Here is a 23,651-nt window from a genome sequence, read left to right on the forward strand (position 1 = left end):
TTCTCATTGGATGGCAGATGGAGGATTCACCTCCCAAACATTCACTGTAGACCAGGGGTGCCCACAATCTTTTGGCTTGCAAGCTATTTTTAAAATGACCTACCAACAAAGTCAAATTATCTACCAACCAGAAAAACTTGGACTTAACTCCTGTGCGCTGTAGAGTTAATTTCGAAAGGTAGGGCTTTGTGATCTACTCGCGTTGCCTTTGCAAGCTACCTGTAGATCGTGATCCACCTGTTGGGCACCCCTGCTGAAGACAGTCGGGTGAAATGTGTTCAAATTATCACTGTGCTGAGTGAATGTGATTAAAAAAAATTACCTAGCAAAGAAGACCCAATCAGGACCAAAAAAAAAAAAATGCAAGATGATTGGATGATAAAAGCACAGTTTACCTCATTTACAGGTCCTTAGGAAATCAGCTCCAGTGTTCTATTGTGGGGACAGGAAGGGAGCTGTGTGCAGAATAAAACAGCCACTGCCAGAAACAGAAAATGCTGAGGGTGTAGAAGACCGGTCAGCTACTGCTCCCTCATTGTCCAGTCACAGGCAAACATTGGGGAGATGATTTGGCTGGGTTAGATTGGCATATAAAGTGACAGTCAGGTCATTTGGCTGGTGGTGTTATAGGACTTAGCAGTGTAAACCCCAGGACTAGATGAAAAGGACACACCTGTGTTAAATGGCAGCTCCCTCCTGCAGGCTTTGGTTCCATCCATCACTACAGGACTGGGAGGTCACATTGGATGGAACCAAAACGACAGCAGGGGGAGATGGCATCCAACACAGGAGAAGATTCTTTGAAAAACCCTGGGTGCATCACATGCTGAAGATTGGACCCAAAACACACACACACACACTGCAGGTAAAGCTCAGCACTGGCTAAAAGTTGGTCACATGATCTGATACTGAGTACATAATAACCACAAGACTAAAATTTGTAACATTTTATTCTTCCAGGTCCCTCTCATGTTTGGTGCCGGCTTGGCAGAGCTGATAAAAAAGGTAAAATTACCATTCCATGGTCTCTAGATTTGAGGTTCCCATCAATCTGGAGGCTTCTGGGTAACACTGCAGACATAAAAACAAGGCACAATGTCTGAATACAAAAGGCTAAAAGACTGCAGCACCCTGTAAGTAGGCTGAGGCACTGGTGGTGAGCGGCACTTCGATACGTTTCCTGAGCGCCTGGCCGCCATTAGAGCTGTCGGTCCAGGGAAAGGACTGAAAGGCAGCTTCCCGAATCTCCGGCCACACTGGAGGAGAATCGTATTGCACAGTTCTAGAATTGGTGGGGTCCCAGGTGACCCCGTTCACCCCATTATCAGGTCCTAGAGGTAGGAATACACAGAGCCACCCATGTCAGGATGGAATATTCAGTAACAAATAAATAAATTCCACATTGCGGCCATTAGTGCTGCCGATTGGAGACAGTTTGGCTCTCTCGAGGTTAGGGTCCGCCGTAGTGTTAACCAAATAAAGTGTCCTGGGGCCGCATTAAAGCCTCATTATTAGGGAGGGCAGCAATAACCACAACCAGAGGCGGCCATAGAAGAGCTCGGCGGCCCCCACAATTTTATCTGTACTGTTTGGAAGGCTGCAGGAGGCTCCGTGCCAACCTATATAACACTGACAGCGGAACTGAGATTTCAGAAGGGCGATGTCCCCGGGGGAGAGACGACCCTCCGCCCATATAGGAATGGATGCGTTGGACCTAGACGTCGCCTTCATAATGCGGAAATTGGCTGGGTTGAGGTGCAGAAACGCGTCGGTTATGTTTTCTTTGCGCAGACATCTTCCGTTCCCGCTGCAGAGCTCCTGACTGCACAGAGAGGCTGCAGTGGTGACATTCACAATGTATTGGCTCAAATCCCCATCCAAGTACGACTTTATCTTCTGGCAGGTTTCCTGAGTTGAGAAAAATCAGATTATTAAGATTTAATTATGGGCCCAACCTGGCTCCTCCCATCAAGGGCTAATCCCATCAGGGCATATTGACATAATGTGACATGCCACCCCTATAATTGCAATTTATTGAATTCAGAGTATCGTTTTTAGGCATTCCAAAACCATCAAATCCAACCATCAATGCAGCTACAAGTTATTGCTGGTGTGTGAGAAATAACATCACTATCACGGCTCTATTGGCTGATAAATTTTCTAATATAAAGGCATAAGAAAGAAATATCTGGCCCGGGAGCTGGTTGGCATCCTTGCCCATGTTCTCCACCTCTAAGGTGCCCAAACCCTGGGGTAAACATTGACTTTGGCTTTATGATCGCACTGCAGACCCAGATCCTGATATTCTTTGCATTCTTATTGGTCATTGAGGCAGCCTATCAGAATTGTAGGCCAATAGAAAGATGGGAAGAGCAGGAGGAGGAGGGTCAGAAACGTGCAAAGGTGGTTTTTATTTTCCAGGCTGCAGTGGGTAAAACCGAATAGAATTGGGCATCAGATTGGAGTGCCGGTTATAAGGGTGAGGAGCTTCCCTGGGTGGTAAGGACCTCCAATGGGTTCCAAGTCAAAAAAGTTTTGTTCTGTACCAGCCCAGGTGAAGCACAAAGACCTTGGGGAGAATTTGGTGCCAGGGTATGAACAGAGGTGGGGTGCAGATCTTTCTGTTACCCTAAACGGGGCCCTGCAGGACCCCAGACAGGGTTTATTCCCCGAACAACACAGCCTGAGCTCCATTCGTGCTGCTCCCTTCACAAGTTTATAGGGATTTTAGTTTGTTCTTTTTTTTAGGTTTCATGAAGTTAATGGTGAGGAGCGTGGGGGGTGTTGATGGGGGTTACATGTACAGTCATGTGAGCTGGCAGCATCAGAATACAAATTCCTTAATGCAATTCAGGGAAGCCACAAAAAATGCATTTTAGGAGCCTGCGCAATTACAGTGGTACCTTGGTTTAAGGAATTAATTGGTTCCAAAAAACATTTCTTAATCCGAAATTTTGTAACTGGAATCAAATTTTCCCAAAAGAAATAAAGGAAATAGAAATAATCCGTTCTCATAACCAAAAAAATTAACATTTATTTTAAATACTGTACTATTTAACATATAGAAAATAATTTTACATTGAAACATCAAGAAAAACTTTACCTTTACTAAGGACTCTTTTTTGCGTATAGTACACAGCACACACACATAATTTTGCAAAAAAAAAAAAAAAATCAGGATCAGGATTTGGGGTCTAGGTACCTACCTTATTTTTGGTGTATTCCGCATCTCCCCAGAAAATTACTCCGGCTACCCCCTGGGCGGCGCTCTCGCCGATGGTGGAAACAAGATCCTCCTGAGGGTAGAAAATTCAAAATAATTAAAACACAGAGATCTCAAATCAGGGGAATGATGGGAGGAGCTCAGGCATTGGATGAGAATGGCGCCATACAAAGAGGGAACGAGAAAATTTTCTATGGAACTGGAACAGCTGCACACCGAGGGCTTTCTGCACCATCATCTGATCATATGGAATCTACACCTTCACATCGGGGACTGAACTGCCCCTCGTTACCCAGGAGTCTGCACTGCACCGCCAAGGCACCTCAAGGCAACTATGGACACCTCACAACTCACCTGAGGCATGAAAGTGATGGAATTCAGGTAAAGCAAAAGATGCTTCATCACTGATGGGCTCATCCTGCAGACAGCAATACATAGAGGTCAATATAGTTGAGATCACACAATTGGTCAAATGAGGACCCAGGTACCAGGATGGGGAGGAGGGGGTCTTGTGTGACTTTTTAATTTACATTCAGGAAAAGATTCATCAGTAACCCAGCAAGCTGCAAGATGAAACAATGTAACTCTGCAGGGAGATCAGCACAAATTCTCTCCACCCTCCAAAACTGCCAGACTGGACCAGCAAGCTGGGTGATATTTTGTATTTTCTATATTATATAATATTAGATTTTTATCTGCAGTGCTGGATGTGTTTACTATTATTAATAACCAGTATTTATATAGCAACAACAAATTATACAGCACAATACATTAAATAATAATTTCTATGGGTTCTGTACTCCTTATTTACTGAACCATTGACACACACTTCATGACCTAAGCTGACAAATCACACTCACAATCACTGTATTGTGATAAAAGAGCAGCAGTGTTGTCACCCTTAGCTGCTCTCCTAATTTTAGTTATAAACACCTCCTCCTCCTCTTATCATTTACATAGAGAAAAAGTGTTCTGTAGTTTGCAGAAAGCTGGGAAAGCCAAAGACAGGTGAGATGCAATATACAGGTATGCAGAATAAAGGGGTCTGGATGGGGGAGGGGGTTATAACCCCAATAATGTGTTGGTTGTCATTCTTTTGAGGAGACCAATAATTGTGACAAATGCAGAGAATCCCCAGAGCTTTTCTCCCATCACTCCACAAGTGGACCCTCCCAGCATCAGAGGAATCCACAGGCAGCATTCTGTGCCAGGTAGCGAGGGGTTAATCTGAAAGGTTATTGTTTGGGATGGAGATGCCTCAACTCGCAGAAGTTCCCGTTTCCTTCATTCCATTCCCTCTTCCATAAATACATTTCGGCTCCCGGTGTGTGGGCAGGGCCAGATTCCCGCCTGGGGTTGGGCACCTCTGAGTGCTGCTGTTGATTCAGATAATAATTCACAATGGGTTGCTGCAGCCTGAAGGACTTGTTTCACTTCACATATCATCCGGATTTCTACTACAGCTATGAGAGAACTACAAGTCCCAGCAGGTCTCACTGGACAGTTGATTGGAAGCTTGCTGAGACTTCTAGTTCCTCAGAAGCAGCTGTGCAGGGCAAACAATCTGGTTTTACACCATTTGTACGAAGTGTCAGGTGTCCCCATGTTCAGATCTCAGAGCACCATCTTTATATAAAGGAGTCGCAGAGTAACTGTCTGACACATGTGATTGGCTCTGAGCTGCACCTCCTTGGTGTGGCCACGCCTCTTCATCATATTATTGGTTGGCCAGTCTGGAAGGAAAATACCCATTCCTATAATGCAATGCAATATTCCCCTACAGCTTTATCTCACATATAACATATTATAATGGGGATTTAATATTATTATTTTTGGCCTTTAATAAAGAGAACCTGTCACCAACTTAAAACATGACAGCTAAAATTTTTTTTTTTTACTCACTTCCTGTGAACCCTAAATGTGACCACTCTAGTTCCCTGGCACAGCCCCCTCCTTGCTCATTTACCTTATAGGGAGTAATAAATACCTGTCTGTATTGACCCAGCTCCTCTGCCCCTCCTTTCTCCTCCCTAATAACCTTTTAGGGAGCTGCCAGGGGAGGAGCAAACAGAACTCTAGAGGGAGTGACAGCTCTGAGTCTGCTGCTTTCAAGCTTTTGGTTGTCCACACACAGGAGATAAATTGCAGGCCTTGCCGATCTTATGGGAGGATTGTGCTGGAAGAAATGGCAACAGGTTCTATTTATAAAGAAATGTGGCAAGTTATTTGAATAAACGTTAAGGGATTCTCATGAGAATTTGGTATTTGGGTTTCTATACCCCCCCCCCCCCCTCCATTATAGCTGTCTCACCTGGGAGAGGAGGTCCAGCCGTTTGGTGTAGGTTGGCCTTGTGTAGACGAAGATGGGAATGGAGTAATCTCGGTGGTGTTTGTAGGCGATCCTCATGGCCTCTTTTACCCGATAGTAAACAAATTTTCGGACATTTGTGGATGATTTCAGAGAGGGGTCCAGGTAGATGGAGGGGTAAAGGGCAGTGCTCTCCTCCCACAACCACCATAACTTATCATTCCTGGTCATCTCCACGTCAGGGCATTTCCCGGTGTAACTTTCCCAGTTGTTCAGGTAGTCATGGTTGTAACAATCCGGGAACAGGTAATACCCCCAGAGCTGGCGGGGTCGGAAGCTTTTGGCCTATCGCAGCGTTCCTGCCATGAACTCGCGAGCAGCGTTCTCAAACTCATACTGAGCTTGCTTGATCTGGTCCTCGTTCGTCCAGTTGGAATGACGAGCGACAACCAGCTGCCGTGATACCTGCCGGTAAATATCCTTCATCTGCCAGTTCCGAATCCAAATTGGACGCCATTCCTCCCAGTCGATGACCGCCAGGCCGTCTTTCTCCCTATCGGCATCCGGTATGTATTTCCTGATGCCGTTCGGCATGTCGACCAAGTGAGCCCGCAGGCTGGCATTCTGGGGCACACCTCCGTTGATGGATACATTGCGCTCGTCAATGTAAGGGTACAGCCCCAGGCGCTCCTTGTAAAAGATGGTGAGGTTTTGCTTTGTGAACCCAAAATTGGGGGATGCGTGGAGGTCAAAGAGTCGCAGGTCAAAAGGCACATCGTAACGCGTTGGGCAGTCCTGAGTGGGCGCGTTCCATGCCACCATGAATGGGCGACTGCTGAATACAGGGCGAGTAGTGGGTTTTTCCAGATCTTCGCTGGAGGATTGGACATCTCTGACGATGATGAAGAGATACCACAGGAGGCAGCATAGGCTGATGTGAGGTGTCATTCTGAAAAACGGAAACGAAGTTTGGAAAACCTAAGAGAGAGGAAAACAACAAAGTGAAACATTAAAACCGGAACATCGCCCAATCCTGCAAGGTCACAGGATCACATGCAGTACAACTCATTTTCTTTATAATCATCCTCAACAACGATATGTTGTACAACTCATCATCCTCCTCCTCTAACCCTGCATGGTCAATGGACCCTATGCTGTTTAACATATCATCATCAACAACATCGAGACATCTTGAGGTCTCCGACCATCATCATCATTTGAATCCACATGGTCACAGAATTATGTTATAGAATACATCATCATCATTATCCTTTTGGTCATCATCCCACCCCCCACATATCCATAGGACTGTGTTCTACAAAACACACTCTCATCTCGCCACAGCAGTCCTGTACATTATAGAACACGTTATCACACCTTTACCCCTCGTTAATTACAGAGTCTAAACCCGACATTACAGCTGTTGTCAGGGGTTAGAGGTCATCTAAAGTCTGGTTGTTGCTGCCTCTTATTACCTGACCCTCTGACAGTCTGCCCCTTCTGATTGACTGACTTTGTTTGTTTGCTCGCTCTGGATAGTGTAACCTTTAGCTGGTAGTTATTTAAAGCTCAGCTCCAGGAGAAAATATAAATATAAAAGTGAGCTGGACAGATTCATATCCTGATCCCAAACCACAAACATTAATTGGGAGCCCCCCCCCTAGGGTGACACCCCTGGTATTATGGTGCCAAGCTCCCCCCTGGTATTAAGATGCTGTAGCTGCCCCCTGGCACACACACATAAACATATAAAGATGTAAGTAAAGAGATTATGAACATGACTACAATGCATGTTCAGTCAATGTCTGATCTGTATATTGTGTGATCATCTCCTCCCTCCCCCACTCTCAAGTTATTGACAACCCCCCCCCCCCCTCTATAGGGTGTCTTTGTTGCCCTCAGGTCTCTTTGTCTTGCACATTCCTCATCTCTCTCTTTGTGTCTGGCTGTTGGCACTTTGCAGTCCCCCTCCTTTAGTAAAATCCCACAGGGATTAGCAGGTGGAGGCTTTGTGGTTGGCGCTGGAAGTCATCACATGATGGGATTTCTTGGGGTTGTGGGGCAGTGAAAATTATTACTATGAAACCCTATTTATATATCAGCAACATAATCCACAGTGCTGTACATTAAATAGGAGCTGCAAATGACAGACAGGTATAGACAGTGACACAGGAGGTGGAGAGGACCCTGCCCCCAAGAGCTTGGAATCTAAGAGGGGCAACAGAACATTACAATGGCCATTGCTGAAATCTGGACCAATAAGAAGCCTACATAAAATCACATGATCACCTTGTAAGTGTGCAAATCATAAATCTGCTCCCAGTTTTGTCACCAAGGCCAATCATTCTTCATGTTCCTGGATGACAACACCAAGTTACTGCCCTGCAATTATCAGCAGTGTTGTCAGCCTCCTTCAGCTCCCCATTGGACTGCCTATGGTGCAACATGGACCATCATTACTAGCAGGATCACATTTGTTTTTTATTTTTTGACAGCTGCATTTATGTGTCCTCATCCTTCCCTCTCCTTTGGTCACCCACTGCCCAGGTATTGCCCTGTGCCTCCTGTCCCCCTACCAGCAGTAGTAAAGGCCTCTCCTCCCCCCCCCCCCCCCCCCAGTAGATGATTGCAGCTTGCAGTAACATGTGGTCTGCGTGTGCTGGATGTGTGACTGCGGTGTGTCTGGAAGTGATTCTGTGGTCTCTCTGTGTCATCAGATATACAATTATCTCCTGGGTTGTCACATGACCACAGCGGAGCACTAGGTACGGGCCATGGCCTCTCTAGATTGTCAGCCCTTCAGACCTCCAACTGACTGCACCCTACATAGTGCAACTCCATGCAGAATATAAGTAAATGAGAACAATAAGAGGAGATATACCTGGGAGTACTATATACACAGGAGTGGTAGCAGCATGGAGTCTATTGGGGGTAGTAGTATATAAAGGGATAATAGCATACACAGCAGCAGCGTCCAAGATATGCCCCTCGTATAGCAGCAGTACAGGGAGTAGTAGGTGGACATATTAGGAGTAGTAGTATATACAATAATACTACAAGGTGCAGCGCCCAGGAAGGGAATATTTATGTAGACGTAGAGGGTATAATGTACACAAAATTTGGGGTAACGTTTATCAGTATATAGAGCAGTCAGGGTATTCTGTACATAAGTTGTCCAATGAGGATAGCAGTATTTGGGGGTTGGTGTACTCAGCAGTATATAAAGGGAGTGGCATCCAGTAGGGGTAGTAGTATTATGTATTCACAGTACACAGCAGTACATATAGGGAGCGATGGGGGTGGTAGTAATATACATGGGAATAATACACCCAGTTCTGTCCAGTGGGGGTAGTCGTATGTACAACAGTAATTGTAGTACTTTAGGTCAGTAATATATGGAGCAGTGTCTGATAGGGGTAGTAGTACATAAATAGGAGCAGAATCTACTGAAATGGGGTTGCAGTATATACAGTACTGAGCAGTAAATAATGGGGGGCAGCGCCCAGTTGGGGTTGTAGTATATAGAGTACAGAGCCATATATATAGGGGACAGTGCCCGGTGGGGGTTGTAGTATATAGAGTACAGAGCAGTATATAATGGGGGGGCAGTGCCCGGTGGGAGTTGTAGTATATAGAGTACAGAGCAGTAAATATTGGGGGCAGTGCCTGGTGAGGGTTGTAGTATATAATGGGGGGCAGTGCGCGCTAGGGGCTGTAGTATATAGAGTACAGAGCTGTAAAAAATAAAGGGCAGTGCCCAGTGGGGGTTGTAGTATATACAGTACAGAGCCGTATAAAATCGGGGGCAGTGCCCGGTGGGGGTTGTAGTATATACAGTACAGAGCCCTATATAACCGGGGGCAGTGCCCGGTGGGGGTTGTAGTATATACAGTACAGGGCAGCATATAATGGGGGGGTAGTGCCCGGTGGGGGTTGTAGTATATACAGTACGTAGTATATACAGTACAGGGCAGCATATAATGGGGGGGGCAGTGCCCGGTGGGGGTTGTAGTATATACAGTACAGGGCAGCATATAATGGGGGGGTAGTGCCCGGTGGGGGTTGTAGTATATACAGTACAGGGCAGTATATAATGGGGGCAGTGCCCGGTGAGGGTTGTAGTATATACAGTACAGGGCAGTATATAATGGGGGGCAGTGCCCGGTGGGGATTGTAGTATATAGAGTACTGAGCAGTATATAATGAGGGGCAGTGGTCTATACAGTAGGAGGCATTGTACCCTACCAGTGCCCCACTCTCATGTGACTGGTGGGGGTAGTAGTATAAAACAGCATTGCATTCCAGCAGTGCCCGGTGACTCACCCCTCAGTGCCCCGCTCTCATGGTGTCCACTGGGGGTCGTAGTATCTCTCCTCTCACTCCCCTGGATACATTGTATCTTCTCTTCGGCCTTTCATTCACATAAAGAGCTTTGACCGGACTGTACCATCTCGTCCCGGCTGAAGAGGGGGGCCGTCCCATTCCTCCTGCCTTCCCCTCCAGCCACGGGATCGCCACACCCCCCTCTGTGGGAGATTCCACTATGTGGGAGGAGTTTGGGGGTTAAAGGGACACGCCGTGCAGGAAGCTCCGCCCACAACTCCTTGGTACCTGTACGGGGTTCCTTATCACTTTCTAGTAGTAGAGGGGTCGCTGGGGAGATTTTGTCTCCTATTGGATAACAAAGAATATAACGGATACAGAAGAGGGGAGGAGGAGGAGAGGGTGGAATTCAACCTATATCACATGACCCATTATCTTCGTCCTATCAGGAATCTAGACCCCTGGAAGGTTGGACGGGGCGGAGCCTCACAGACCATCCAATGGGCTTTTACTAACCCCTCAAGAGCGGTCTGTGCTGCTGGGGGCCATAACTAGAATACAGCCAGGGGAAGCAGTGTGTAAGTTTTAGGTATTTTAGGGTGACCTTAGGCCCCCTTCTGCACCCAGATAACCCCTAGTAATATTGGCTGAGCCCCACCCCTAGGGACCCCACCCTGTGTTTGATGCATAAAATGCTGGGAGCCCAGGTAGGAGCTGGTGGTTAGGTGTGCAAAACATTTCCGGCAGGATCATCAGCCGGACGTCCATGTTTACTCCATGTTCAGACCTCATCCCTGGGATCAGAACAATCCGATATAACCTATTCCTGATCAATGATTGGTCACCTCGGTATCAGCAATATTCCATACATTGATTTCTATTTTGTTACCATAAATTCCTGGTGCAGGACTTCCAGGTGAGTCTCACTCCTTGTGTTGTTACCCTGACAGCTGTTCCCGGCCCCTCCGCCTGAACACATCTAAGCAATGTGTGGACCCCCCTGACCCCCACCATTTGCCCAGTCTGCTGCCTATTAGCGAACAGCTGCCAAAATAATGGAGAGGACCCACTGAGACAGAAAAGGGCGCTGTGACTGTGCAGAGCTCTTCCTTAAAGTGGACCTGTCACCGGATACTTATTGACTCTAATAGGGGCCGCCACTCCAAAAGAACAGCACCATCTGTGTTCAGGCATCATCCAGGGTCACCATCTAATTCTTGGAAAGAGATGCCGGCCCAGAGGGGACACAATCATCCCATTAATGAGACTGCCTGTGTTATGTCAGGGAACCTTCATGTAGAGTTACTGACAGGTCCTCTTTAGGGGTCCTCTCTCTGTAATGATGATCAGTAAGCTCCACCCATCGCGTGACACAGGAAGAGCCCCAAGGGTAACTTTCCTTTTTTGGGTCTGCCCAGCCTGACCCTTGACCCCGGCAATGCTCCCTGACCGCACAGCTGGTACAGAACCACAATTCTCTAACCGCCTGGGGCAAACTGAATGGCTGAGCTACACAAGAGGACCTGTGACGTCCGCAAAGCACAGACAAGAGGACCTGTCATCCGCACAGTTTGCATTCTTTATAGCAGATTGGGGGGCCCCGCTCTGTGCTTCTGACTGCCAGGGGCAGATTCCCTGAATGTTACAGATTGCAGCAATCACTGTAGGATCAATCAGCATTGTGGGTAATGGCTACTTTACTACCATTATCTAATGGAAGCAGCAGATTGTCAGAGGATGAAAATTAATAATTCATAGAAAAGGAGAAATGAAGGCGGGGGGGGGGGGTTGGTGGACAACAAATCAGAGCAAAGTACAGGTGCAATGATGAGGCTGAAAAATGACCCCCGGACACCCCCCACCCCAACAAGAATAATACAGCAGCTACTCAGTCCTTAGATGTAGTGATTCTGCCAATAAAATTCTTGTCCTTAGGCTGCTCTTCTGATTTGGACGACAACCACCTCCCCCTCCTCTCCTCCATCACAGAGGTGATGTGTAGTTCCCAGAAAATAGCTGTCACCTATAATTGTGAATAAAGCTGAAAATTCTTCTAATAGCTTTTATTTTCAACCACACAAATGTAATAGAAACTCTGCACCTTCTATTCCAAATCAACATAATAGATTCATCAAATTTATGTTATTTCTTTACAGAAAGTGAAGAAAACAGAATATTAGGCTGTTCAGAATAATAGCAGTGTGGAGTTGAATTAGTGAATCATTCATTCTGTGTGAATCCCGGCTCTTATATAAGGAAGGAAGGCAGTGAATGCTGTACATGCTGTTATAGTGCAGAGTAAAATGGCTCAGCCCAGAAATTGTTCAGAAGAACAGAACTTTGATTAGGGAGAGGAAAACAAATAAAATGATTGGCTGTTCATCTGAAATGATATAAAACCAAAACCTGAAACACAACAGAAAACCATGGGAATGGTGAGGAGACTCAGGCAATGATCAGCTCCAGGAAGATGAAAGAAGGTGTAAAGGAAACTGAGAGGTGCAATTAGAAGCCCCCCTCAAAGCCCTATTGGTGAAATGAGGACGCTGAAGAGGTTACACAATGGTTGGCCTAATGACACAATGAGAAATGACCCAACATTTTGTGGGCTGATGGAAATAAGATGGTTCTTTTTGGGTCCAGGGGGCTGCAGACAATTGGTCAGATGACCTGATGACACTGTGAAGACTGTGAAGCATGGCGGTGCAGCATCTTGATATGGGGATGTTTATCATACAGTGATATTGGGTCTATTTATCACATTCCAGGCATCAGTCTAAATAAATCAAAATACTTAAAGCCGTTATGTTGCCTTCTGCTGAAGACCAAATGCCCCAAACACACCAGTAAATGAGCAACACTTCCAGGCCAAAAAGATTGACATTATGGAGAGGCCGGCCCAATCTCCGGATTTTCATTCAATAGAAAACTTGTGGGTGGAATGTCGTCTTAGACGACAAAATAATAATTCAGTGATTGAAAGGAAAATCTGGAAACATTTCTCAGCTTATACAGTGAATGTTTGAGTGAATCCTGACACTGCTAAAAATATTCTGTAAAGGAAGAACACAAATTGGATGATTTTTCTTCAAGTATTGGAATAGAATGTGCATCACCAGGTATATTTCTGTACCCGTGGAAAAATAATGCAGCCGCCACATCTGATGTGTGAGATACTTTCTGGGTTATATTAACTTTTCCACTGCTGGTTACTCTGCCTCTAGGTGTTGACCACCCCGTGACACTCCGATCACTTACCTGTGCCCAGCGCTCATATGAGGACCTGTCACGTCTCTGACCACCTCTGCTCCTCTCCTGCCTGCACTTGTACTGCGTCTCTTCTCTATCTCCCCCCAGCTCCCCCCCCCCCTTCCTTCCTGCCCGGCTTCCCCCACCCAAATCTCTGCTGATTTCCTCTCCTGAATGGAATCGGATGTTTCCTCCAGGCTGCCGGTGCTGACAGAGGCCGGGGCGGTGTACGCCCCAGGCTTGTGGTGGAGGGCTGATAAGGAAAGGGTGATTGTACCTTGTGGGGGTTCTGCACTTGCCCAGGAGGGGGGGGGTTCTGGGCTCAGGGGGTAGAGAGGGAATAAGGGGGGTTCTGGAATCTGCTGACAGGTGACATTCTCCTTTGCTCTGATTGGCTTCTCCAACAAATTTGAGAATTCAATGTCCTTTTGTGGGATTTGATACAATGTTGTCACCTGGAGGATGAATACAATCTACATGAATTCAACCTGAACACTTGGCTGTGCAGCTATGAATGTCATGATGGGTAGATCGTGCTGTGATTGGCTCTCCTGGCAATGCCTGCCTGCCATGAACCAATCAGATCTCAACATCATCTTCCAGCAATATGATTCAGAAAAATACCTCCTGTGATGTTACCTCAACCAGCTGCTGGTGCAGCCAATCAGAGCTCATTATTGAGCTAGCCACACGCCCAGAACTACATCTCCCAAGAGCCTTTTCCTTATCACAGGTAAGGAAGCAGCTGGGACAGAAATCAATGTACAGCAGCAGGGAGTGGGAGGGGCTAGGATCAAATGGGAGGAGTTCTGAAAACCTGCAGTCAGAGCTGACAACCCTGCTTGGAATTTCAGAACATTGTGTTGTCAAACAGGAAGTGAGACTCTCACTGGATTTCTGGCAGATTACCAGACACTTGTCTGTATTGGCAGCATTGTTAAAGATAACACACAGGGACACCTGCATGTACAGGAAATATGTGCTGGGTGTGTTTTAATGTTTAGATAATAGGCGATACAGCCAAGGCATAATGGTGCCAGTGGTTCCTCAAAGTCATACCATGCTCAAGACTTGCTGTGCAGCCATTGGGTAATGGTTCTCTGTCTCCATGCACTGCACTAATGGTGTCTGATGAACCCAAAAAAGTCGTCTGGAGTAAAAAATGGCTGCATAATATTTGGGGTTATCTGTGTAATAAACCAGCCACTCTGTATATTTTGCATGGCTCCATCTATCATCCTAGCATTGGCTCCTGATAATATCCCAGCATTAGGAACATTATGCATGGCTCTTCCTATCATCCTAGAATATTGAATATTTTGCATAGCTCCTCCCATTATCTTAGAATATGGGATATTTGCATGGCACTACTCTCTGTCTGTTTCTGGGATCGTGTGATGGAATGAGGCGTATTGCTGACATGTGTTGCTCATTATGATCACTTGTACTGACCAATCAGAAACGGAGATGTTACACGGGATGTTAGGTGAGATGAACTTTAAACCAACTGTGAAGCATGGTGGGGAAATGTTCTGGCTTGGGGTGGCTTTATTTCCTCAGGGTCTGGGCAATTTGCAATCATATGGAATTCTTCATCTGGATGAGAGCGAGCGAGGATATCTGTCCATGAGTTGAGGCTGAAACAGAAACAGATATGGATCTTCCGGTTGAAAGCAAATCCACTCAGGAATGGTTCAGAATGGAAGGTTGTGGACTGGACCAGTCAAAGCCCTGATCAGACTCCCACTGAAATGCTGTGGAGGAAAACCTACAAATACATTGTAACTGAAGTTATTGTGCTGGGAGAGGGGAATAATTTCCCCACATCAGTGAGTGAAGGGAAGGATGCGATATGATTGGTCATTTTATACAATGTGTCCTGGTGTCCCCATATCTCGCCAATATCTGAGCGTTGTCACTGAAGATCTGATCGACGGCTATGCTGTCCCTATTGATTATTGAATGGCGATTGTTGTCACAGAACATTTCACGCTCCCATTGGCTGGCAGATTTCATCTTGCTCTTTCCATTGTCTTAGCACGCATTGAAGCCATTGTGTGCGACGTCCATTGTTCGGGGTCGCTTGCCTCTGATTGGTCAGAGGACAATTTTGCGGGCTGATAACGAGATGATTAATATTTTACAGAATGACTGCATTTCCTCCCATTATCGCTGTTTTCTTTCACTTGCCCCAAGACATTTGCAGCATGGCTGGGCACACACCAGCTGCCATTGGCCGAGGTCACTGTGTAGGACATCTAGGTGAAGATTGGGGTGGTGACAACGATGGACCATGCCATGCATCAATGTGTACTAATGGTTACGTGTGGCGCCCACCAGTGTGACAACATGGGAGTGCAATTGGTAGACAGGGACAGAGAGTTGTCACCCTATAACAAGAAGTGCCTGAACAAGGACCTCCATGGCAGGATCACCAGTGTCTATTTGAATAAAGCTGCAGATTTAAGATTTCCCCCATCACAAAATCAGATAAGAACGCGTGCAGAGCATCCCCTTATGGAGCCATCTATTCATTCAGAAGCTAAGGTGACCTTCTGCAGCAAAGACAGGGCCCCCTTGCTCTGGCAGGGAGCACAGTGCCGGTTTCGTCCAGGTGACAAGTCCTCTTTAACCCTCAAATCTGCCCCCTCCCCTCGTCAGGAGGTCAGAGGATTAGGCAGCATTCCACCTGCCCCTCAGACACCCCACCCTGCAGGACTCTGGCTTAGCAGCGGGAGAGGAAGGAAGTTTGGGCCGAGCACTGATTGTGGGTGAGAGGTGGAATTAACCCATTGCAGGTGCCCAGTTTGGGGCAACAATAAAGTCAAACAGCCCAACACACAGAATACATACAATGGGGGGGGGGGTGCCTATCCAGTACTAACAGCCCACCACCATTACATGACTGAACAGTGAAAAGAGAAGCAGCAGACTGATGAGTTCCCCTCTCTCATCCTATCAGCATGCCCCTACACCTCAGCACATCTAGTTTGGCTCTCTTCATTGCCAGTCTTAAAATTTTAGACAATTTCGCTATTGGTGATCACATGCACACTGCATACATTACATCTTCTAGCTGCTGCAGAATGACAGTTAGGACAGAGCAGAGGCTTGCCATTCACTGACATAATCAACCCCCCCCCTTCCCACCATCACCATTCCTGTATGTCCTTAGTCATATCACCAGCTGTACCTCAAAGGAGCTCACAATCTAATGTCCCCACCTCAGTCATATGTCTTTATCGCAGTCTAGGGACAATTTTAGGGAGAAGCAAATTAAGCTAATTGCATATTTTTTTGGAATGTTGGAAGAAACCCACACAGACACGGGAGGAACCTGCAAACTCCATGCCGATAGTTTCCTGGCCAAGATTTGAGCCTGGGACCCAGTGCTACAAAGACCAGAGTGCCACTGAGCCACTGTTTGTATCTGTCTGTCCTTTGCAACCCCTATTTAATGTATAGAGCGGTGTAATATGTTGGCACCATATATACTATACTAATACAAAACTGTATAATATTAATAATGATCATTATTCAAACATGGATTTGTATTCCTCGTATTGTCTCATGACTGGAGACACCGCCATTTCTGCTCCATTATCTCCAGATGATCAGAATTACTAACACGAGAGGACGGGACAAGCGAGCAGGACCCCGCTGTGCTCCCCTCCATAGCAATGCACAACAATCCGGGACTGCTGTATACATTTTCAGACATGACTCTGATTTGTGTATAAAGCTTTAGCCCAGGGCTACTATGGTGGCTGAATCTCTACAGGAAAATGTAACAGTTTGCTAAGGGTTCATTTTATAGAAGCACAAAGATATATATATAGAAGCAGATAGGCCGCATATATATGGATTGTGGAAGGAAACCGGAGTACCCAAAGAAAACCCACGCAAACACAGGGAGAACCTGCAAACTCCATGGAGAATGTCCTAGCTGAGATTCAAAACCTGTGACCCAGCGCTGTAAGGGGCATAGTGCATAGTGCTAACAGTTTAGATCCAGATTTATTTATTCAACCTCCTCCTTATTGCGCTAATATTGCTTTATTGTGACTCTTTCATTTCCCAATCGGCAATTATCTGTCACGGTGACTCCGCACACCTCCGGCCACCATTGTGAAAGCTGGGTGTGAAATTGCTTGGTCATTGGCAACGTTTGTTACCCAATCACTATGCAGAGTATGACATTTGGGCACATCATATTGAGGGATGTGAGGTAATCAGATACTGCAGGTGCTATATGAGTGCTACTACTCATAACCTGCAAGCTCTTGCTACTTCCTGTCTGCAGGTGCTCACTTCCTGTGTGGGCTGCCATTGTAGCTCTGGACGGGCTCCCGGATGGTGACAACGCTGCACTGTGTCTAACCGACGTCATCATGGCTCCATTTTAGTCCCCTCCAGGGCACCATGTGATACCTTTATAAAGGGGCCCCTGAAACATCAGATCATTTGTTATACGGTTCAGGAATAAGTGTGCAGAAAGCCTGCAGGGTGACAATGCAAAAGGGCAGCTGGGAGACGGTTGTCACCCTGATACAGGAAGTGCCTGAACAAGGACCTGCATGGCAGGATCGCCAGGGATTATGTCGCAGGTTACAAAAGGTTTATTAGCAGCAATTCCAGGAGTCACCAGGGCAGATTTTTTTTTGGTTGTATCTCTTTAATAAAGCCCAATAGGCTGCCAATTATCCAATCAGATTTCAGCTTTGGTCAGCTCTGCGCTGCAAGAACAATAAGCTGACTCCTGATTGGTTGCTGTGGGTAACTGCATCCCTCATTCCATATGACTGGCAGAATTGTATTGTGGGGACTCGGAGGGTCATTGGCCGGCTGTCTGTGGCTCCGGCGGGTGACAAGGAGCCCATTGTCTGCCCAGCAGCTCTTCAGTCTATTGTTTAATGAAAGATCTGTGACAGACATCTGCCGGGGATAATGGAGAGCAGAACCAGCTCAGAGTCTATTAATCTGACATACCGGAATCCCCAGAACATCTAGGAATTCTGAGAGGAGCCCAGGACTCCCTGGAAGTGTGGAGGAAATCTGGGGGTTCTGTTCAGCCAGTCATTAGATCAGAGCACCCCAGCCAGACAACTCAGCCTCACTGCAGACCACACTGTGCTTCAGCAATACAGCTTGGTCAGGGACATGCCCCCATGAATGAGCAGCAGGTAAATTGGTGGGGTTATGAGTCTGCTGGTAAATATTAATTGGAAGCCCAAAATTTCCAGAATGATTTAATTATGTTGATGCTTTTATGAGATTTTAGTGGTTGGGGTCACCCTTGGTGAATAATAAATCCTGCTAGAGAGCTCCCCATCTGACACAGGCCAGCTTTTCTTCATTCTGACCATGTGACCCCAGCTTAAATTCATCCTGCGTCCTCAAAGGAATTCACACACCGGAGAAAGAGGATAAACCTGGAAAGTTCCAAATTCTTAATCATTAATGTGACCCCGGACCATCGGATCCCAGCATTCACCCTTCAGAACATTCCAGGTAAATTCATGGACCTTTATGGAGTACACTGGGTCACTCATCATGTGACCCCCCCCCCCCCAGCCCCCATCATCATGTGACCCCCAGACATTAGTGAGAGCTTCAAGGGTTAATGTTGTCACCGTGTCGTGGAAAGAAGGCTGCACTGGGGTGACCCATGCACCCAGCAGGATATCCTGTGGGGTCAGCAGTGGCGTCATTGGGGGATCAGCACACCTTGTCCCTCCAGGAAATGTATTGTACAGAGACCTCCAGATAACCCCAATCATATAGGATGCAGGTCACATGATCAGATAAAACCCTGTGGCTGCATGTCTATGGTCATGTGATTGTTGGCACCAGGAGATGAACAATTGTGATCTCATTCTACTGTCCCTGGAGATGATCATGAAAATTTTTTCCAGAAACTTACAGGGTATAAAGCATGTGATTGGAGACTGCCGCCATGTGATCAGAGCTTGCCAATGGTATGTAATCCAATATGGGTCCAGGCCTACCCACTGGGGCCTCATCCTTCCCCTCCAACATTGCCGGTGCCTCAGCTCTCTATCAGCAATCTGCCAATCTGAGAACCCCTTTCACTTACCTGTGTATAATAAAGGAGAATTCCCAGCCAGGCCCACTTCAGGCTCCGCCTCTCATGTGGCCCATACTTGAAAGTAAGTTTCTGACTACTGCTAATCAATCTGATTGGTGACACAGGAAGGTGAGAATCCCTGGTGGTGACAACAGGCGACCATGCTAGCATATTGTGTGTTGAAACACTTGAAACCTTTTATGTGACAGGGTGACAACTGTCTTCAAATTATTTTTCTCTGTTGTCACCCTGCCATAACAGGAAGTTCCTGATCAATCATTGACCGCTGCAGATTTATAAAGTCTGGAAATGATTTAAGTGATAAAAATAATTTTATGATCAAATCCAAATAATAAAGATGACTGGAAACTTCAAACGTCTACAGAAATCCAAACTGAGGACAAACAGAAATCCAAACCCATACCACCACACTGCAGGAGCTGATACCCACCCCCCCAACACTGCTACTCATGAATTGCCCCATCACACCCCACACACTGCCCAGGCTAAGATAATAAAGGCAGAAGAGCCCTCGTGTGGTCAGAAAGGACAATGACACCAGATGAAAGTAATCACAGGTTTGTATTACAATATTGAACATTATTTATATCTGCCTTTTGTAATTACAGCAACGCTTAAACTGGAGGAAGGAGAAGAAGTTCTGGGAGCCATTCGAGTGCACTGCATACACGTCTGCTGAAAGGAAGAGGGCGATAACCTCATCAGTCTATTGCTGCTCTGTCACTGTTCAGTCACAAGCTGGGGGCAAGGAGGTAACCGGGATGTGTTGCATAAATGTGATGTATGGATGTATGACAGAGCTGTGACATCCTCAGAACTGGATGGACAATAGTAAATCTTTGGCAGGGCTCCCCTGTATTTTTTTACTTGGATATCGGCATTGTGCTCCTCTGGCACAATTTTAACAAAACCCAGATATCCCCCCAGAAGTCTCTTCATATATCAGCCAAGCTGCAGATATTTCCTCCTAAAATCCTGCTGATAAAGGACTCCACCCGAATTCATTTCATCACCTCCATCATTTCCACCACACACATCAATATCACAATTTTCCATTTCTCAGAAAATAAGAATTAAATTCTGAAATGAGCAGTGGAATTCAGGGGGGTGACACCCCGGTGACTCCACACGGTGGCTGCAGCGGGAGGAGTGGGATGAAGGTTCTGCTGACTTGTCAGAATGTGGCGGGAAGGATTTCCTGGCTGCGGGTGGGCTGAGCACGCCGTGGGTGAATGTTTATTCATCGTCAGTACGCCTTGTTTGTCTGCAGGTGCGAGGAAATGCTGAGCCAGCAGATCAGGCAAAACTGAAAATTTGCCCCCCATAGAGCTCCTCCTATTGGCTGGGTAACAAAATAAATAATTCAGTGCAATCAGAAAAGTAAAAAAAGCTGATTGGATGAACCACATAAACCATTCACAGCATTCTTCTGCACTGTGCAGGGGATCCAAGAACCAATCATTCAATGCAAGTTAGAAGATTTCTTTACATGACCCCCTCCTCAACACCTGAAGTGATCACATTGCTGATCAGAATACAATTACTCCTGACAATGGGGGGGGGGTTATTATATCAACATATACCCATATGTACACACTGATCAGCCATGACACCCGCCAGACAGGTGAAGGGGTGTGATCTGGTTACAATGGGCCCTGACAAAGAATGGGGGGAGGGGCGGTCCTTGGGTGTGAAGTGTTGGAAGAAGGAAAATGGACCAATGTTCAGATCTGATTGACCCTGACCAGGGGCAAGTTGTGATGGCTGGATGATGGGTCAGAGCACCTCCAACATGGCCAGGCTTGTAGGCTGTCCCTGGTATGCAGAAATTGGTACCTACCTAGTGGGCCAAGAAAGGATAACTGGTGACAGGGCCATGGGGTCCGATTGATCATTGTTAGGGGGGGGGAGGTGTCTGGGCCATCCGGTCCAATCCCATTGAAGAGCTAGGCTAATACAAATTGCTGACATTTCTAATGCCGGCCAAGATAGGAATGAGTCACTACACACAATATACCACAACTTGCCTTGTATGAGGGTTGTGAGTGCCCATGCTCACCCCTCCAAAATGTCCACAATGGGCATGTGACCATGAGACTAGACCACAAAGCCATGGAAGGAGGTGGCCCGGTCTGATGAAGCACATTTTCTTTCAGATGACACAGATGGCCAGGTGAATTATGGGATAGGAAGGGAGCAGGTCAACAAAGGCTGGGGGGGAGGTTATAGTGTAGAAATAAGCAGACTCACTCACACACCCTGTACAGAAACTCACAGCTGCTACACAGACCACCACCACAAGTCCTTGTTACAAACATATGTTTTATTAGGGAGAGTTCCTCCGAGCCCCTGACATCTCCAGCTCCCTCTAGTGTTTGGGTAGAGCATTAATCACAGTCTGATAGGTGTTGGGTAGGAGGGAGGGGGCAGTGCAGAGTGAAGGATGCTGGGAGATGGGTGGGGGCTTTTCACAGCTCGGAATTATAGAACACAAACTAAAACATACAAGAAATAAATAAACATACAATAAAGGGCAGCTCTGGTACACGTGAAGACGCAGCCACTTGTGATTGTATTGGGTTTCTGTCTCAGTACCACAGACGTGCAATGTCCACCCACAGAATGACCCACCCTGGCGAACAAGGAAAATTCACTAGGTCACTGATTACGTTGTGTAGAGAACAAAGGCGCGCTGGACGCCAAATCCAAATATAAAGAAGTCTGGACTCAGAATGGGTGCAGTAACGGCATATAAACATCGCCCTCTGGTGGAAAGACCAGGATGAGCCTCAATGTACGCTGTCACAAAACAGTGTAGCTCTCACCTCCTCCCTGGGCAGCAACAAGTGAAAGTAGAGGCTACGGAAAATATAAAAGCAGAAGGAAAGAGATCATGATGTAGTCAGGTGACCCATTCCAGATACAGGAAACAAATATCCACATCGGCAGCGATCCCGTCCAATATGGCGTCTCTATTGTACCTTGCCTCACACAGTTTGCAAGTCTTTTTTCAAGGGGTGGTCTGTGTGTGTCCCCCCCCCCCATGACTCTCCTCCCGCTCCCTGTCCTGGGAGCACAGCGGGGGGGGCAGATGTTGGTAGAGGAGGGTACAGCGTGGCAGGTGAGGGTGGCAGCCAATGTCAGACCTCACAGAGTACAACAGGGAAATCCACGTGGATGCACGGATGGTCTAGCTTGATGGTGCCCTGTGGGAAGGAGAGCGGGGACAATGCTGAGAAGGCCTATGAAATGTTCCCGGACAGAGATTCCTCTACTAATCACCGATTGGCTGTTACATTGTTCTTTGGTGCCAGCACCAGCCAATCAAATTCAAGATTTCATTACTTTTCTGTACAGCCTTGAATGTGATTGGTGGCTGAGAGATATCAAAATTACAATAAATGCACCATGTGACAGGAGAGCAAAAACTAATACATTGATTTCATTAATTTTTTTCTACATGGCACCTGGACAGGATATCAGGTGTGCACATGTATTATGGCTCCCCTCTTTCTCACCTTCTACTAAATTACGTTCTGTTACAGTGCACTGAAACCTAGGTGAGAGAATTTCCATCATTGTCATCAGAAAAGGTGTCCCCACTGACAGATTATCTGTCTGTTCCTTTTCTGGAGACAAATGTAACCCTGGGGATTTTACCTCACTTTATCATAAAGTGTTAATGGTGTCCCCCTCTGTGGGGGACACCACCTATTGACACCAAGTACTCCTTTTACAGAAGTCATGTAATTATTATTTATGTCTTTATTGTGGAGGAATCTCCTCTACTACATGTCCTGGTGACCATACAGGTAAAAAAAGGGAAATTTCCCCAACAGGCAGACAAACATTTTCCTGTGGACAAATATACCCTCGAAGTTGCACATTGTGCCATAAACAGTATTGTGTCTCACTTCATAGGGACAAATATCACCCTATTAGGCAGAGGCATTACCTGTGGTCGGAGGTTCTTTTGGATCCGTTTGAGTTTCGCCCGCTTGCGGCCATTTTTTGTCACAATTGTTTCCTCGTAGAATTCATGCGCCAGGTCTCCGTCCTCATCAAAGAACATGGAGCTGTGGGGAGAGAAAATGGGATGGTGAGTACGCAACCTCACCAAAAACACAAGGGAGACCCTGCAAAGAAAGGGGGGGGATTATCAGGAATTATGGACAGAGCTGGGCGACATCTGATATCTGTACAGCAAAACACAAAACGACAAATGAGAACAAATCCCAGCCATTATGGAGCACAAAATCAGTTGCTCAAATGAAAGGCTGACAGACAGACACAGACTGCAGTCCAATTTAATATGGACCCTAAATAAATAAAATAATGAATCCGGGACATCTGACCAATGATTGTGGAGCTTACACATGGTGGGGGGAGGAAGGAAGAGTCACATTACCACTATACAGAGAGCGGGGTCTGTAATACAG

The 23,651-nt window shown here is 46.5% G+C and overlaps 1 protein-coding gene and 1 long non-coding RNA gene across 2 annotated transcripts; one reads left to right on the plus strand and one right to left on the minus strand.

Moving 5' to 3' along the window:
* Positions 1–932: 932 nt before the first annotated feature.
* On the minus strand, positions 933–23,288 carry LOC140336905 (hyaluronidase-2-like; the record flags this gene model as incomplete). The annotated part of the gene is given in 4 exon segments (XM_072420344.1): positions 933–1,908; positions 3,207–3,296; positions 5,535–6,509; positions 23,168–23,288. Coding segments are annotated over 4 exon segments (1,597 nt in total), but the record flags the coding sequence as incomplete, so codon positions are not given.
* LOC140336907 (uncharacterized) lies at positions 10,232–12,684 on the plus strand. Its single transcript, XR_011921965.1, has 2 exons — positions 10,232–10,770; positions 12,011–12,684. It is a non-coding gene; the product is annotated as an uncharacterized lncRNA (long non-coding RNA).
* Positions 23,289–23,651: the final 363 nt, after the last annotated feature.

Source organism: Pyxicephalus adspersus, chromosome 8 (genome assembly GCF_032062135.1).
Source record: "Pyxicephalus adspersus chromosome 8, UCB_Pads_2.0, whole genome shotgun sequence".
NCBI classification, from domain to species: domain Eukaryota; kingdom Metazoa; phylum Chordata; class Amphibia; order Anura; family Pyxicephalidae; genus Pyxicephalus; species Pyxicephalus adspersus.